Source organism: Camelus bactrianus, chromosome 9 (genome assembly GCF_048773025.1).
Source record: "Camelus bactrianus isolate YW-2024 breed Bactrian camel chromosome 9, ASM4877302v1, whole genome shotgun sequence".
Classification (NCBI taxonomy): Eukaryota; Metazoa; Chordata; class Mammalia; order Artiodactyla; family Camelidae; genus Camelus; species Camelus bactrianus.
In genome coordinates this window covers 51,762,636-51,781,285 of record NC_133547.1, presented here as the reverse complement: position 1 = coordinate 51,781,285, position 18,650 = coordinate 51,762,636, and the positions used below count along the sequence as shown (strand labels likewise).

At 45.9% G+C, this 18,650-nt stretch overlaps 1 protein-coding gene and 1 long non-coding RNA gene across 2 annotated transcripts in view; one reads left to right on the top strand and one right to left on the bottom strand.

Moving 5' to 3' along the window:
• Nucleotides 1–6,146, bottom strand: part of LOC105079825 (polycystin-1-like protein 2) — an 88,478-nt gene extending 82,332 nt beyond the window's left edge. Inside the window, exons 1-3 of the mRNA XM_074370367.1 lie at nt 5,846–6,146; nt 3,695–3,859; nt 1,277–1,462 (exon numbers count right to left, since the gene is read on the bottom strand). Coding sequence (XP_074226468.1) covers nt 1,277–1,462; nt 3,695–3,859; nt 5,846–6,146 — 652 coding nt within the window. The remainder of the gene's footprint in view (nt 1–1,276; nt 1,463–3,694; nt 3,860–5,845) is intronic.
• LOC141578644 (uncharacterized) overlaps nt 1–8,093 on the top strand; it is a 112,679-nt gene extending 104,586 nt beyond the window's left edge. Inside the window, exons 20-21 of the long non-coding RNA XR_012509212.1 lie at nt 1,323–1,473; nt 7,982–8,093. This is a non-coding gene — a long non-coding RNA (uncharacterized LOC141578644). The remainder of the gene's footprint in view (nt 1–1,322; nt 1,474–7,981) is intronic.
• Nucleotides 8,094–18,650: the final 10,557 nt, after the last annotated feature.

The window sequence follows — 18,650 nt, the reverse complement described above, 5'->3', positions numbered from 1 at the left end:
CCCCACCTAGATCTTCTCTTCCAACCATCCCCAAAAGGACACAGGGCTCTCCCCGTGCCGAGGGTGCTCTCTGGGTGTGGCTACAAGGTTTGGAAACTTGCATCTAGGTCTTTGAATAAATTGCCCACTGAACTCCATCAGCACCTCTGTGAGGTGGGCACGTCCATCAGCCCATCCAGCCCGGGCTTTTCCTCCGGGGAGGGGCGGCACTGCCTTGGGAATGCTGGGGCGACAAGGCCAGTTGCAGAGAATCAACTAGCTGGTTTCAGCATTTCCTTCCCCCACACCAGCTCTAAGGGGAGCAGGGACAATGTGGGTCAGACATGGGGGGAGAGGAGCAAGTTGCTTTCCAAGGGAAAATCCTGGTCACCAGACAAACCTGGCTCAGAGGGAGACTTAATCTGATTTAGAAAAACAAAGCCCTAGAGAAACTCTCCCCCATAAAGGAGAGATACCACCAGGAATGTTTGTTTCAGGACTATTCACAATAGCAGGGATTAAGAAACAACCCATTCATCTCTCAACAGAGGAAGAGAAAAACTAAAGGTATAGTTATACAGTAGATGAAACGAATAAACTAGTACAACATGTGTCAAGATGGATGACACATACGAAGTACTGTATACAAAATAGATTACAACAAGGACCTCCTGTACACCACAGGGATCTATGTTCAATACCTTGTAATAACCTATAATGAAAAAGAAATGAAAGGAATATGTATATATGTGTGTATAACTGAATCACTATGCTGCATACCAGAAACTAACAGGACATTGTAAATCAACTATACTTCAATTTTAAAAAAAAAAGATAAAAAGATGGATGATATGTGATGCAATGTTGTATTCATTTCTATAATGAGAGAATCTTAATCAAATATGGCATAACATTAAGATTTGACAAAGGTGGGTAGTGGGTCCATAGGAGTTCACTGAAATATTTTTTAATCTTGTCTATACTTTTGAAGCATTTTGAAATTTAAAAAGTTTAAGTTAAAAAAAGAAAGCAATGTTTCTTGCAGCCAGTTGTAATGAGGAGCCACATGCCCACTTGACGCACTGGGATAGGTCTGATGTCAGGTGAAGGGTGAGCCCCACCCCACCTTGCTCCCCTACTCAGTGCTGTGGGCAGAGACTGGCCAGTTTTCCCCTGTGATGGAGCCCCAGGATCAGATATGAAGGTTGTTTAATCCTTCCAGACCCCTTTGCTGGGCACAGGACACCAGGAAGTGCCCTGCACTTGCAGCCAGAGCTCCAGAGCCCTTGGCCCCTACCTGCCACTTCATCCTTGACGCTGACCCAGCTGCATTCCTCCTCCAGGTCTGAGGAGCGCCCGGTGTCCTGGGTGCAATAATGGGGAGTCTGGCGCCCATAGAAAGCATCCTGGATCTGGATGACCTCCCCCGAGCCACAGTGCATGGTGGCGTTGAGGCCCTCGCAGGCCAGACTCTGGCCGACACCTGTGGCAAAGGTAAGGTGACACCTCAGGAGGGCTCATGGTGCTTGGTGGATGGGAAGCAGAGGGGTCTCAGGGGTCAGGAGTGTGAGATGCAGGGACACAGTGGGAACTGACTCAGAAGGGCTGAGAAATACAACGTGGTGGGTGTGAGCATGGCCCTGGAGCCAGACTGCCTGGGGTCAGAGTCAGCCCCGCCACGCACTGGCTGTGTGGCCTTCTGCAAGTTACATAGCTTCTCTGTGCCTCCTCTGCATGGGGGGAGTCAATGTCACATCCCACAGTACTGTTAGGAGGAATGAATGAGTCTGTACATGTAGAGTAAGGGCTCTAAAAGTGGCAACATTACTCCACCTATTTTGAGTACCTTCCCTGAGCCTAATCTGAGAATGATGTCTGGCACATAATAGATGCTCAACAAGCATCTGTTGAATGAGTGAGTGATTTCACTGCATCTTCATCCAATCCCATGAGCTGTACTATTACCCTCCCCATTAGCATCACCAGGCTATGCAGGATCACTGTGCTGAGCCCCTGTTCTAGCTCAGCTCCTGGCATGTAGTCCACGCCCAGTAAACATGTGCTGGAAAAGAATGACCTGGCTCAGGTATGCACAACAGAAAGTGGAAATGTGAGCTTCAAACTCAGGCCTGTCTACCTGGTAGGGGCGCCACAGGGGTGGGGTTGCATCCAAATCTGTGTTCATTCCCTATGGTTGCTGGAACAGAAGACCTCAAACTTAGTGGCTTAAACAGCACAAATGTATCTTCTTGTGATTATGGTCAGAAATGTTTTTTAATCTTGTCTATACTTTTGAAACATTTTGAAATTTTAAAAATTTAAATTAAAAAAAGAAAGCAATGTTTCTTGCACCCAGTTGTAATGAGTCTCACTGGGCTAATCTCAAAGTGTGGGCAGGGCTGGTTTCTTCTGGAGCCTCTAGGGGAGAATCTATTCCCTTGCCTTTTCCAGCTGCCAGAGACACCCGTGTTCCTTGGGTGGTGGCCCCTTCCTCCATCTTCAAAGCCAGCAGCATGGCATCTTCTAGTCTCTCTTTGACCATCAGCAAACCTGGGTCAAATCTCGTCTCTGTCACTTCTCAGCTGTGTGGCCTTGGGCAAGGAACATACCCTTTCTGAACCTTGCTTTTCTTACTTTAGAATGGGCCTGCGATAGAATAGTGGAGGTCCTTGTATTGGGTGGTAAATAAATGCCCACAGGAGTGCACAGCTCAGCACCTGGAACTCCTGCTTGATGCTTGTTAGTTGTTCAGAATGTGACCTCGTGCCAGGGCTGCAAGACCCTGGGGGCTGACAGTTCTGAGACAGGTTTGCAGTTGGGGTGGGGGAGAGAGTAGAGTCTTGGGGGTCTGTGACAAAAAGAGAGGGAAATTGCATAACTCATTGGTCCCCAAAGCTTCCGAGTTTTCATAATCATCCAGGCAGTGGAGTTAAGCTTACCTGGCACCTGTTTAAAGCTGAGCAGGGGGAATAGAGCAGGGGCCCCTGTAAGTGTCCAAACCCGAAATAGGGCCTGGGAGCCGGGACTTTCCAATGAGGTGCTTAGATCCAGGGAGAGGACTGGACCAGGGAAGCCTAGAAGCTTCTGTCAAGCCTGGCTTGAGGATCAGGGGACCACATGGCAGGTGGTACCCAATGTGAGGCCACAGGCTGCTCCCATGGGGACTGGTATACACAGTCCCCAGGAAAGGGTTCCCAGGACCTGCAAAGATGGTCAACTACAGGCAGCTCTGGAAAGGGCACAAGAATAGAGCATGGGGGATTTGGGGAGTAGGGGTGGGATGTGGGGATGAGGGGCTCAAAGCCAGGCTGGCCAGGGAGCAGGAGTCAGGATGAGTGAGAACAGCTCACTGGGACCATATCTCCCTTCCTAGAAAGACTGGGGAAGGAGAGGAAATAGGGCTGACGTTTCCCTCAAATGCAGATGTACGAGAGGGAAAGACAGAGAGAGACAAGTGAGACTAGTGGGCAGAAAGAGAGACAGTGAGACACAGAGACACAAAGCATCACACAGACTGAGACCGCTGGGCATTTAGAGAGAGGGAGATAGAGACAGACAGACAGACAGAGACAGAGACAGAGAGACAGAAGGAGACACAGAGACAGACAGACAGAAAGAGAGAGAGAGAGAAGACAGGAGACACAGAGACAGAGACAATGAGAGAGGGACAGAAAAATACAGAAGGAGGGAGACCCCACAGCAGAGGCCAGCTTACCAAACTCGCAGATAAAGGCGAGCTCCTGCGTGCAGTTGTCCGAGGCCACCCATGCAAAGGAAGGGTCTCTCCTGATGTAGCCGCAGGTGTTGGGAGCAGAAGCATCCTGCCCTCGGTGCCAGTGGCTGTAGTTCACAGATGAGGTGTCCAGCCAGACTCTGGACCCTGGGTTGGGAACACAGGGCTTGGAAGCTCCCTCCTGGTCCCTGCCCCAACCCGGACTCGTTGAGAGCAGTGGGTGCTCAGTCAGTGCCGACAGGCCTAAGGCCCCTGCTTTCATTACCTTCCAACACCCAAACAGAAGAACTTGACCTACAAACCAGGGTGCCAAGCCGGAGAGCCCAGACAAGGTGGTTTGACTAAATAAATGATGCTTCCAGCAATGTCTAACCACAGTCTAAAATAGGCACAGAGTTGTGCCTTGGGGTGGTGAAAGGTGTTCCAGAGAGAAGCAGGGCCCCTTGTCAAAAACATCTGGGCAGCGCTGAGTTAATGTAGAAGCAGTTTTCATCACTTCAGTACTCTTCAGAGCCGCGAATACACTGATGTGACTCTTGAAGTGTGTATCTGTGTGTGTGTGTGTGTGTGTGTGTGTGTGTGTGTATGTGTGTGTGTAATGCAGAGGTGTTTCAAGGACACTAGAGATCTAGAAAACACTGGTTTTAAAATATTTACTGTGAACACTGAAAAATGTATTTATTCATTTTTAAAAAGAAATCCATACGTATGTTTCAAAGAATTCAAAAAGTGCAAAAGGTGTGAGTGAAAACATCTTCCCTCTTCCGATCTATGGACCACTCCCATTATTGTTATGTTTCTTGCAAATTGTTCCAGGCTGAACTTTATCCATATATGAGCATTCTTGAATGCCTGAAGTCTAGTTACACAAATGCCACCACATTGCACACAGCCAGGACTGTCCCTTGCTTCTTAAATAACATTGAATATTGGAGGCTGGGACACATCAGCCTACTCAGATAGACCCCATTTTCCATACCGGCCATGTCGTATTCCTTGGAGATTTTAAATAGACCCACTCCTTTACCTGCACGTGAACAGGAGTTCACTATGCAGAATCCACAATTCCTATGTCTACAACCCAAGAAACCATTCAATAGATGTTGCCTGAAGATGCATTTTGGAATTTGAATCTCTTGGCTGTTTCCTGAAATGAACTTCTCTGGCTGCTCCTTTATTAAAGCTTTTCCATCCATGCTGGTACCTTTCTACAGGTGCTCAGCCCAGACCAAACTACTTATTTCTAAAACCCAGCAGCCTCTATAGGGCGATGTGCGGTGGCGGGACACCACGTCATTCTCTGGACTTACGTTCCTCATCCATATGATAAGAGTAGCAATGCCTGCCTTGTGGGACAGGTGTAAGGGTTAAACATGAACATCTATTCTTTGTTGTGTATGGACACCAGGAAATAAAAATGGCCAGAATGTGGTTCCTTCCTTGAAGAGTTCATAATCAGAGAGGGAGTGGTGGGGGGATGGGGTAGGAGGGGGACACCTTAAAACTTAAGTCCTACCAAAAGCACTCTCCTACAGGTGTGGACAAGTTTCTGCGGGTACCAGAGAAGGACTCACCTGAATGTGCTGGGGTTGGAGGAAGGAGCCCTTACTGAGTAAAAGATAAGGAAGGCTTTCTAGGAGGACCGTTAAAATGAGACTGTCTAATGTGAATTGAGCTTTCCTAAACACTTAACCCACTTTAGACTCATAACAAGTGGGGAAAGGCCTGTGAAAGTGCTTTGAAAGTAGCTTAGTATTTCCTGAGTCACAGTTTTCTCATCTGTAAAGTAGGGACAACAATAATAACTTTCTCATCAGTTATGATAAGGATTCAGCGTGAAAATGGACATAAAACACTCAGGACAATGCCCAGCCCTCTTCTAGCAAGAACTGAAGAAGCCGTAGCTAGTTTTAGGCACATGCAAAGAAATGGGCATTTCTTGAGCCTCAGCTACATTCGGGACTCTGTGCTAGGTCCTGCATGATAATTTTTTTATTTGATCTCCAAGATGATCAAAAAGGAGGGTAGCCCTACCATGAGAATTGGGACATACTCATTCTTTCCATGAAGTTCCAGGTAAGAAGCTACAGTGAGAATCACAGCCACAGGTTCCCCGTAAAGCACAGCACCTACCTCCTGTGGTCCCATTCTGAGCCGAGTTCCCTGTGAGTCCAATCCACCATTCTCTGTCCTGAGAGATGTGCTTCTGCAGAAATTGCTGGGTGCCTTCATCACGAATAAAGACCAAATGGCCTCCTTGCCTCTCACACCAGCTCTGGGCACCATAGAAGGTGCGGCCAAGAGGTACAAATTCATAGCAAGCATTTCTGAAAGCCATTTGGCTTTTAGAGCAAAAGCTGCCATCCTCTGGTACAGCAGCACTGGCCCTAACCCCCAGAACAAGCCCCAAGAGTACCAAGGCCGAGGCGCTCATCCTTGGACCACCGCTGGAGCATCTGGGTGGAGCTGGTTCTCAGGTCCTTCATATGCTAGTGCCTTCACAGCAGACTGCCATCCATCTTTTCTTCATCTTTTGTATCACGTAATAGCGACTGAACTCTTATTTAAGAGACAAAAGACTCAGAACGAATGTGTCTGCATTTTTGTTTCCCCCAGCTCTTTGTTCAATGCCAGTTCCAAATCCAATCATTCTGCAAAACAGTCTTCTAGAAAAAGATAAAGCTGCTGTAGCACCTGTCTGCTTGTCATCTGGTCAGCTGTTAGCTTCTGATAAAAACTCCTTGTTACTGGTTTTATGTCGTGATCCTTCAGGGCTAAATGTTTCCTGAGAAGCCATCAGCTTGTGGGAAGTATGTAATAAAAGAAAAATGGCAGGAAAGCTAGAGTTATGGGGTGGTAAAAAGCCAAGTTGTGCTCATATTACAATCCCATTGTCTGGACTGGCCGCCGTGCCCAGATGATAATCACATTCTCCTGGCATGGCTTGTATCCTAATGGAGATCTTTTCTACTCTCTGACTCATCACAATATCACTCATGCTTGTTTGAGAATAAAAATTTCCTACAAAATTTGTTTGATGTCATCATGAGAATAAGCTATTAAACTTCAAATCTGTCCCTCCTCCCCACTGCTAAAACCCTCCAACAGGTGTCTGTGGTCAGTGGGTCAAGTTCAAGCCTCTTGGCTTTGTATTCAAGGCCCTGTATGAACTGGTCCCTGACAACATTTCCAAACATACCCCCCAAAATGTGGGGAAACAGGCTATCTCACCCACTGCGGATGGACATGTAAATTGGTACAACCTCTATTGTAGTCAATGATAGATATTTCTATCAAAATTTAAAAAGCAAAAACTCTATAATGTTGCAATTCCTCTTTGAGGAATTTCATCTACAGATAAATTCATATATATATATATATAGTTATTTTGTAAGAAGGAAAGAATGGAAACAATCTAAATGCCCATCAATAGAAAACTGGCTAATAAAATGTGGTACCTCCTACACACCCACTAAAAGATGAACACATTCTTTGTATACAAATTCGGAAGGATCTCTAAGATTTTTGCTAATATTAAAAACAAAGTATGAGACATCATTGATGGTCCAATCCCATTTATGCAAAATACATATGAATACTTATTTGTATATGTGTGGTATATCTCTTTAAGGACACACCAGAGACTGGCAATAGTGATTGCCTGGTACAGGGAGTGGGGACTAGGTGAGTGGGAGTCAGAGGCAGGAGCGAGATTTTTGTTTCATTGGCCACCTTTTTGAGACTTTTCTATTTTGTACCGTGTGGCTGTATTACCTGTTCAAAAATTATAAATTATTTTTTAAAAAATCTCAGGAGCCCATCATTCCCCTACAAGCTCAAAGTCACAGCACATCCTAAATACTGTAATTCATTGCCGGTGACTTTCCTTCATATCTCTACATTTGCCTGTGCTGGTCAGGAATGCTTTTCTCCCTAGTTCTTCCATGATTACTGTCAAGCTGATCCGTGATCAGCTCAAACAGTACTTCTTAATGAACCTTGTAGAACTTGCCTCATATAATATGCCCCTCTCCTCAGTTTGTTTTTTATAATAAAAACGTTGAGAAATAATTCACATATCATACAGTTCACCCATTTAAAACATCCATCAACAGTTTTTAGTATGTTCACAAGGTTGTGCAACCATTAGCACAATCAAGTTTAGAATATTTTCATCACCCCCAAAGAAACCCTATACTCTTTCACATTCACACCCCATTCCCCTCTCCCACCAGCCCTGACAACCACTAATCTACTTCCTGTCTCTAGGGATTTGCCTGTTCTGGATATTTCACATAAACGGAATCATACACTGTGTGGCCTTTTGGAACAGGCTTCTTTCACTTCAGCATAGTCTTCAAGGTCATCTATCTTATAGCAGGTAATAATGTTTCATTTCTTTTGGGGGAGGCATGCAATAAAAGTTTATACAATAAATGTTCAATGAAGAGTTTTTCAGAACGAATGTATCCCCACCTTAGCTCTTTGTTTGCCTTCCTAAGTAATGTTTGTTGTTCATGATAACTTTCACAATTAATTAAATTTGCCAAAATTACTATGTTAGTTTAGTGATGGGAAAAATTGTTTTAACTGCTAACACCAGAGTTCCTCATGGGAACTTTTCCTTTAGGAAAATATCTACCTAAGCGATTTGGATTGCAATAGGGGAGACACTATTACAACAAAACATAGCACTGGATGACACGGTCTGCATAGGAAGTTAGTAACTTGAGGTTGGAGAAAGGAGCCATGCGACTTGGTGGGACTCTGGAACCTTCAAAAAAAAAAGGTGCCTTATAAATGGTTTCTCATGGCAGCGTGGCCAAAATCTTCAGAGAACACAATTATCTTATGTCTTGTTTTAAGTTATTAACTTGCTCTGACGTAAGTTACCATATTTTATATTTTGCTCCCACCCCTCTCTCCCCAAGTCCCTGGCAACCATGACTCTTGATCTCTATGGATTTACCTGTTCTGGATATTTCCTACAAATGGAATCATACAATATGTGTACCTTTGTGTGTCTAGTACAAAGTTTCCAAGGTTCATCCATATTGGAGCATGTATCAGTAATTCATTCTTTTTATGGCAGAGTAATATCCCACTGTGCGGGTAGATCACATTTTGCTTATCCATACGTCTGCTGATGGACACTTGGGAGATTTTATTCTGTGAGTTTCTCGGAGGAAGGAATAATGTCTCTTAATCTCTGTCTATCCCTTGGCCGGCATATAGTAGGACTCAATGAACATCTGCCAGCCTGGTCCCATCTTCCAGGTCCCTGGGGCTGAACCTTGGCCCCCCTCCCTTTCCCAGAAGCCCTTCCAAGCCCTCCGGAGTAGTCCTGCCAGTCAGAGAGCCCTGGGCAGGATCCAATGTCTTCGCTGACTCACAGACTGGAACACAGGTTGGGCAGAACTGGTCTCTTATCTCCAGGGGCCAAGCGTCTAATGACTTTCATTAGAAAACTGTGTGGAAGGCCACATGCAGAGATAATGTATCTGCTGGGTAAAGGCTTAATTTATGTCCCTCATGGAACAAGCTTGGAGACGTTCGATAAGGAGGGCAAATCTGCAGGCTAAATTCCATTTTCACATTCTTTATGTTCTGATAAATTGCAGACTCTTGGGCACAGAATTCATCTTGCTGATGTCAGTTCCCAGAGTGCCTTGACCTCTGTGTAGGTGAAGAAAAGAAGCAGGACATGGCTAGAGCCATGTGACCATGATTCCAGTGATCTGATTCAGCTGTCTGAGCCTCCAAATCCTGATTTGCAGGATCAGCAAATGAAAACAGAAAGAGAGCAAGTTTGTTTTAAACAAGGCATTGAGTCCATTAAAAAAACAAACAAACAAACAAAAACCCACAAAAAAAGCATGAAGCTGTTCGTGCCCCATGGCCCAGACATCCCAGTCCTGCAAATAGACCCATTTTAGTTTGGGTTCCCTCCAAAGCTGAGACAAGAATTTAAGTGTGAGCAGTTTATCTGGGAGGGGATGCAAGAAACATCTGTATGAATTGGTGTTTTTGTTAGTCATATTGAATCTTTGCCCTCCATTGATCAAAGAAGACAACATAGCAAAAGACGTGTCATGATCCCATCACCCTAACACGTTTTCATCTCTTTGTGATTCTTTTGAACGCTTCTTCTCTTGAAGATTGATTTTTACTCAGGCAAAATCGTAGTGTACATATAACCAGTTCATACTGCGTCCTGCATTTCCCACTTGGTCTTAGATAGTAAGCCTTTTTCCATGTTGCTAAAGGAGTTTGAAATCAGCGTAGTGGTGGCTGAGTCTCCTTCCAATGAATGGACATTTACTACACCATTCTCATTTGCTAGATGCTCTATGTGGTTTCAGTCGCCTGTTTCTGATGTGTTCAGCTTGCTGTCTAGTCAACACTGTTATGAACATCTTCTTGCACTCGCCCTTTAGCCTGGGCTGGGTTATCCCTTGAGGGTTGTAGCAGACACTGTCAGTACTCCACCCTAACTCCTTACTCTTACCATGTAAGGCTTCTAAATGCAGGCACCTGTGGCTTTGCCTCCCTCTGCAACAGGAGGAACAGGATGGAAGTGCCTGGAAGTTAGAGCCTCTCAGGAGAAACTGTCACTCTTATTGACCGAAGTTGGAGGGCCAATCCCTCAGCTGTCTCAAGATTACCCTAAGGCGTGTTCACACCATCTCCGGAGTCCCCCAGCCAGACTGAGCTTCAGTCGTCCAGAGACAGTGATGGCCTTGATAATGCACCGTTAATGTCCACCCTCCCTGTTTCACTTCCCCACTCCCCTACTGTCATTTCCCGGGTTCACCTCTCAAATAAACCACTTGCACTGGAATCTTTGTCTTCAGGTCGGCTTCTGGGAGAGCCAAGCTCAGACAAGTCTATTCTCAGGACTAGGATGCCTGCCCCAGGGCATGAACATCTTCGTGATTCTTGCTGTAGGCTCAACACCTATTTAAACCAAGTTAATCACCTCTCTGTTGTTCGTGTGGCTGATCCCACTTGAAGGCTCAGGCTCTTGGATCAAATTCTGGGAAACACGCTCACACAGCTGAGTCGTGTCCTGCGCACCTTCCTGATGGTTTCAGTCCTCTACTTGGACTTGGAGAGCTCTGAGCAACTGATAATGACCTTGGGCATTGGAATGGTGGGTGGTATTCTCTTGATATTTTTTAAACATGTATGTAGGTGAGCCTTCCAGGTTTGCTCACATAGGCTTGGTTATTTGCTTCTATAGGGTGCCTGATAACCTGGATCTTGAGGGACAGGCCTGGAATAAAGGGTGGAAGTAGGGGTGGGGAGAGAACTGTAGAAATGGGGTCTCAGGGAGAGGCCCCCAGAACACCAAGTCCCTACTTCCTGTCAGTACCCCAGAATCAACATAAACTATAAAACCTTACCTTATCCCCACTGGGCCGTCTGTCCTAGCCAGCCACACCTCCACGCTTTTGCATATGCTGTTTCTCTGCTGAGAATGCCTTCTCTTAAACACTTGCACACTTAGACCCTTTTCCAAGAACATCTCAACTATAAACCTCTTCTCTGAAGCCTCCTCAGGCTCCATGGAGTTAACTACTGCTTCTTCCCTGCCCTCACAGCACTTTAATCTACTACTTCCATTTTAGCACGGCTTGAAAGTTTTTAGCCTTAAAAAAGAGCACAGGAGAGAGAGAGAAACTATGAGAATTTAAATGTCCAAATAAATCTGCTTACGGCCTTTTTAGTTTCCACTTTTGCCTATTGTGGGTTCTGTCGTATCTTCCAAGAAGATATGTTGAACTTCTAAGCCTTGGTACCTGTGAACATGACCTTGTTTGGAAACAGGGCCACTTCAGATGTCATCAAACTAAGAAGAGGTCCTGCTAGATTAAGGGGGACCCTGATCCAGTGACTGGTACTTTATCAGAAGAGGGAGACCCGAACACAGTGACAGGCACAGAGGTGAGAAGGCCATGTGACAATGGAGGCAGGGACTGAGGAGATGCGGCTTCAAGTCAAGGAACATCAAGGGTTGTTGGCAAAACCGGAAGCTGGGAGAGGCAAGGAGGGATTCTTCCCAAGAGACTTCAGAAGGGTCATGGCTCTTCTGTCACCTTGGTTTCAGACTTTTGGCCTCTGGAACTGTGAGAGAATAAAGTTCTGTTGTTCAAGCCACAAGTTTGTGGGACTTTGTCATGGCAGCCCTAGCAAACAAATACAGTGACCACGTAGCCCAGTGAGGCCATGTGCCATCCATCCATCCATCCATCCACTCATTCAGCATCTCCTGAGACCTACTATGTGCCAAGCACTGTGCTAACCTCTGGATCCTAAGTAGGAGAGTGACATGATCAGGCCTGAAGGTCAGCCGGGTCACCTGGTGGCAGCAGGAAAGGTGGGTTGGAGCGGGTGGGACTGGAGGCTCATGAGGAAGTGCTGCTAAGAGGTCAGAAATAGTAAGGACAGTGGCTGGGGGGCTGGAGGAGAGAGGAGCAGTCTGAAAGGTTATTTAGGAGGCGGAAATGTCAGGACAGTATCTAGACATAACTCAGTGGTTATTATTTCAGTTGAATTTTTGTCTGGCCTCACTGATTGGGCCCTGAAGGTCATGGTGGAAAATTGAAATGTTCCAGCTTGGGCGTTAGAAGGCACTTCTTTTTCTACCAGTAATGTCTACTGTATTTCAACCTTGTCAAGTCTACCTCCCAAGTATGGCAAATTTTTATTATATAAATGATAATACACAGCACGTCTGTATTATATTATTATTTACATTCCTTTCTCCCTTGTTAGGCTCTGAGCTCATGAGGTCAGGGAGCTGTGACTTCCCATTTTTCTACCTGTAATACCCAGTACAACACTAGTCTCTGCTGTTTGGTAGAACTTTGTGGAAGTAACGAATCTTCTTAAATGTAAATGGCATAATTTATGGTCTCTTGTTTTGTGGTGAAGTGTTCACGCCAAGAGTCCTAAGGAGGCTCTCCCACCACTCCCTACACTCTGAGTTCTGGAACTCAGCACCCTCCCCCTCGGGAGGGCAGCTGCCACCTTCCCTGGGACTTTGCCTGTCACCTTGAACCCTGCTGTCTGAGATTTCCATGTTATCTGCTCAGCTTATCCCCCTGGCTAATTAGAGTCACCCTTTAAAAGCTAACTTAATTGGAAAATTGCAAACTAATTTAGATATGATAACGTATCTCCAAAAGGGAAATATTAACTCATTTTAAGCCATGACTTTGTAGTAGAAGACATAGAATTGCAAAATAAGGCTGTTGCTTTTTTATAGCACAAAAACTCTCCCTTTTGAATTCAGCTTGACTTCTCATTTCGAGACTCTTACAGACACAACACATTTCATGGAAAAAGTGGCCTCAGGGAAGGGTAGCCTCCTCTTCCCATATCCTTCCCAAAATTATCAGCTAAAAGGATCCCAGGTTCAGTCTTCCGCCCCTGCGACCTGTTGTGTGATCCCTGGCCTGGGGGCACAACCTCACCAAGCTTCAGTTGCTTCCTCCATAAACAAGGGATGGTAATAGTGTCCACCAAGTCTGTGCCAGGATGAGACAATAGGGTTGGTAAGCACAACATACAGAGCAGCAGTGCACATCTGGAAACACCCCTCCTTCTTCCTCCCAAGGGAGGATACAAAGCCCTCCTGCTTGCCCCGAGAATCTCTCAGACCCTCCAGAGGGCAGACTGTGTGTGGTTCTGTACAAGCCTTTTCCCTTTGAAAGCGAATCCTCTTCCACAGTCTCTGATCACTGCTGGAGGCGGCCTGGCCGGCATGTGCAAACGTGTGTGACTTGGGAGGAAACCCAGGACATACTCAACCCAACCCAGGGAAGGGCGCTGCCTGGAACTCCAGCCTTCTTCCTGCTTCCTCCTCAGCAGCCCCAGCCTCGGTGCCTCAAGTCTGAAAAACTCACCTCTCCCCTCCCTCGCTCCTTCTCCTGCCCGCCATTTTCCCCTGGCCCCTGCTGCCTTCTTCTGCACGCCCACCCCGCAGTAGTCTGGAATGAGGCCATATGGCCATGCTGTGTGATGCCTCTGAGTCTTTGCACAAGCTCTTCCCCTTTTGGACCACTCTTCCCAGCTTCTCCATGTGGCCAACTCTTGTCTCAGCATTGCCCGTTTCAGGAGGCCTTCTGGATGTCCCCTCTCCCACCTTGCTTCCCGGCCCTGGAGGATTTCTCACACCTGCCTCTTTGTTGCCACAGCGGACTGTGTCACCTCTGAATGCAGCTGCTCCTCCCGGACCGGTAGCACTCTGTATTTGTGGAACAGATGAATGAACGAATGAATTAATAAATAAATGCACAGACTAGTCACGTTTCTACCATCACCAAGCACGGACTTCTCTGACACGTTATCCTCTAAACTGGCCTGTTGTGCCGTCATGACTGCTTCTGTCCACCTGAGTCACATATAATTGCCATCCTGGCAGCTCTCCTGCTAACCCAGCACTGTCAATAGGACTTTCCATGATGATCTGCACTGTCCAGTATGGCAGCCACCAGCCCCATGTGTCTACACAGCCCTTAAAATGTGGCTAATGTGGATGAGAAATTTAATTTCATTGCGATTAATTTATATTTAAGTTTAAATAGCTCCATGCTATCAGCAGCAACTGTGTTGGACAGCACAGCCAACCTCCCACATGCATGCCTTCCTGGACATGCCCTCTTAACTGAGGACACCATAGCTTGCAGCATAAGGCCCAAATTCTTACAGTCTGGTACAATTCAATCCCTAAACCACTTTCCACCCCCATCTCAGAGGTAGTGGAAATGAACAGTGGTTGCAAGTACAGCCTCTGGAGCCAGGCAGGCTGGGTTCAAAGCCCAGCTCTGGGGTGCTGGGCAAGTTATTTAGCAACTCTGTGCCTCAATTTCCTTATCTATAAAATGGGGCTAATCACCTGTACTAAAGTTCTTGCGAGGAGGGCATGAGTTCGTACATGCAAAAGGCTTAGAAGATTGCCCAGCACATCGGAAGCTCTCAATAAATGGCACCGACAACTATCATTATCTCTCACTATGTCCCAGGCAGAGCCGGCTCTGCTCCTCACTGTCCACCTGCTGGGATTGACTAGCTCCATGCCACTGTTCCCACTGGTCCTCCTGCCTGAAAGAGGAGTCTCCCCTCCTCCTTGCCCATCCAACGACTTCCCACTCCCAGGGGCTCGGCTGTTCATCTCCTCCTCCAGGAAGCCTTCTTTCGTAACCCTCCCCAGCCTGAGCAAACTTTCCCTCCTCAGGACACCCGTGATACTTCTTATCTGTGCCTCTTCTGGAGCAGCTATAATAGGCAACTAGTTATGACTGACTGTGTACAGCCAGACTAGAAAAAACTTGAAATCCTACACTAGGTCATGAGTGTTTACTTCCCTTCCAGTGACAGGCCAGAGGTGTATGCACTGTAGCTGCTCCAAACAGTTAATATTTCTGGTGACCATACTGGCTGATTTCTCCAATTTTCCTCTCTTTTCCAAGAAAAGAAAGGAAGGGAACATGCTATGAGCTCCTATTGTGTTCTAAGTACCAGTGCAGACACAATCACTCAGAGTGTATATTGTTTAATTTAAACTTTGCAGCCACCTGGTGAGGCGGGTATTATAATTCCTATTTTAAAGGTCGGGAGACTGAGGGTCTGAGATTTAAGCCGGTGGTTCAGGCACTCAGCTAGCAAGTGGAAGAGCTGAGACTCTAATGGAAATGGGTCTGTTGGGGTAGTAAGTCTCCAAAGTTGGCTCCAAAGGCCTTACACAGCCCAGATCCCATATTCACACTGCGGTGTGGCCCCTCCCCGCCCCGCAGTTTGTGCTAACCAGGAGAAGTCAGGGGAAGCGAAGCTATGCCAGTTCCGGCTTCAGCCTTAAAAGAGACTGGCAGCTTCTGGTTTCTCTTGCCTGAGACGCTCACTTTTGGGGACCTTTTGCTGCCATGAAAGAAATCCAGCTATCCTGCTGGAGAGATCTCATGGAGAAAGTCAAGGACAGGTCCTGAGGCCACATGGAGAAAAGAGGCCCAGGCCCAGCCCTCCTCGAGTCCCAGTCAACTGCCAGCTGACTCGTGACCACGTCAATGAAAGCAGAAGAGCTGATTGGCAGAGACCAGTCAACCACAGAGCTGAGTGTACAGAACCCACAGACATAATACGGCTGTTGTTTGAAGCCACTGAGTCTTAGAGTGACTTGTGACACAGCAATGAATGACCAAAACTCTTGTGTAAGATAGCGACTTCCTTTCATGTTCCCATTGCCCCGTCCTTTTATGCACTGGTCGGTTTTTGTCCTATTTTAAGGCAGCAAATACATTTTAGAAGCTGTGGAACACCTACTTTTGCTCTCATATCTTCTCTTTTCCACAACCAGCAGCTTCAAAAACTGGGCAGCGTTACTGGACAGTGGAGAAGAACATGCACTGACCAGCTGCTGACCTTAATCAAATTCCTCCACATCTCTGAGGCTGTAAAAATGAGACTGCTAATGACTCTCTCCCCAGGATTAAAGATGGCTAATAAGACACTTAGCACGCTACTTGGCATGCATCAAGCATCCAGTGAATGGTGTTTATCAGAGGCCGGAGGACCAGCCAGGAGACAGCTCCTACTGGCGACACATTCCTTGTCCCACTCTTCCCATATTACCAAAGACAGAGAAAACAGGGGTCAGACTTTTGAGGTTCCAGAGCAATGTCAGAGCCTCTTGGGAAAGAACAGCTGCTTCTTGTTATCTCTGTTTATAAAGAGGGAGGATGGATGTTTGACATAAAAGCAGTTCTGTGAATCACTGCACTGCACTGCCTCTAAATGCCTTGGGAACTAGATGTCCTTTGGGATATGCAGACTCAGCCCCCCAAACAGAAAGAACATCACGAGAGCCCAAGGAGGCAGAGACTGACTCTTATTAATCACCTCTGTGTCCTCAGAACTTGGCATGTAGTCGGTGTAAGTCCCAAGAAGGCACAGAATTATTTTTCTGTTTTGTTCACTGCTGTATTTCCAACACATAGTAGGAAAATTGGTTATCTTCCTTGAGTTTTCTCATCCCCAGAACGCTACTAAGAACACCCATCTCACAGGATTATATAAGGCCAGAGCAAGCTGGTACATGCTGAGTGCTTCACAAAGCACTAGGCTCAGCGCATGTTCTCGATGGATGGGGGCCATTGCTTTTCTGAATATACAAAATGGACAAGAGAGGAGAGCACGGTCATGGCTTCACTTACATAACGTGACTATAATCCTCCCAACAAACCCTGTGACACAGCATTGCCAACCCATTTTCCAGAATAAATTGACTTTCAGCAGGGTCATGTGACAAGTCACAGTTTTTAAATCATAGGGCTGAGCTCCCAGCCCAGGTCTTCTGATCCCTATAAGCTCTGAGCTCTTCTCTTTTGCACCAGAGCTGCCACCTCTGCTGGTGCAATTTTTTCCTGAGCCCTCAGTGTATGCCAGACATGCTCCTTTAATCCTCACAAGGACTTGGTGTTCACAATCTAGGAATAAATAACCTTGTCATGAATACACATGTCTAGACCAAGCAGCAGAATTAACTGGCAAGTTATTGTGGGTCTGAATGGAAAACGTAGGTCAAAGGGAAGTGCCTGCCAAGACAACAGGGAAGAAAGGGCCACAATAGTAAGTGTTTGGGGGCGGGGCTTTTGCTAGACCCTTGATTTTCAATACTCTTGAGATTGTGATATCATTATACCTCCATTTTACAGAAAAGGGAGGAATGTGAATCTAGCATCAACTCAAACACATAGCATCTCAGCACCTGCTGGAATCACGTGGAGACAGTTTAAGCCTACTGAGGGCTGAGATGTACCTTCAGAGAGTCTGAATCAATGGATCTGGAATGGGGCCTGGCTCTGGTACTTTTAAAGCTCCCAGCCAGGTGACTGGAATGTGTGGCCAGGGTGGAGCAATGCTGGCTGGGCTGCTCTCAGGGCTCTGAGCTCTGAGAGGCTGGAACAGTCCAAGCCCAGCCCTGACACCAACTACACCTCGCTGGTTGCTTAAAGGCCACACCACCAGCTTTCCTCATTCCACCCAGAGAATGGCTGGTTCTGGTTCTTTTTTTTTTTTTTGGTTGGGGGAGGTCATTAGGTTTTATTTTTAGAGGAGGTACTGGGGATTGAACCAGGACCTACTGCATGCTAAGCGTGCACTCTTAACACTTGGAGCTATACCCTCCCCCTGGCTGGTTCTTTCTTAAACCAACATGAGCCAACTCATGTTAACTCATCACCAGACATTCATGGCAATTTGAATATGGATTTTAGGTAACGGCATCACATGGGGGACCCCCAAATCCAGTATAGGCATTGTTTCTCCCTCTTGATGGGCCAGAAAGTTGGAGCTGAAGTTTGTTGTTTACTATTCCTTATGATTCCTGAGTAGAGTTTTTGGTTCCCTGTATTTATTGTTTTCTTTTTTTTATTGAAGTATAGTTGATTTACAGTGTTGTGTTAGTTTCTGGTGTACAGCATAGTGATTCCGTTATACATTTATATTCTTTTTAATATTCTTTTTCATTATAATTTATTACAAGGTATTGAATATAGTTCCCTGTGCTATACAGTAGGACATGTTGTTCATCTATTCTGTATATAGTAGTTTGTATCTGCTAATCCCAAACTCCTAATTTATCCCTCCTCCTCTTTCATCTTTGGTAACTTTGTTTTTTATGTCTGTGAGTTTGTTTCTGTTTTGTAAATAAGTTCATTTTTATAATTTTTTTTTTAGATCCCACACATAAGTGATACCATGTGATATTTGTCTTTCTCTGACTTCATTTAGTATGAAAATCTCTAGGTCCATCCATGTTGCTGCAAATGGCATTATTTCATTCTTTTTTATGACTGAATAGCATTCCATTATATGTATATATACTACATCTTTATTCAGTCATCTGTTAATGGACATTCAGGTTGCTTCTATGTCT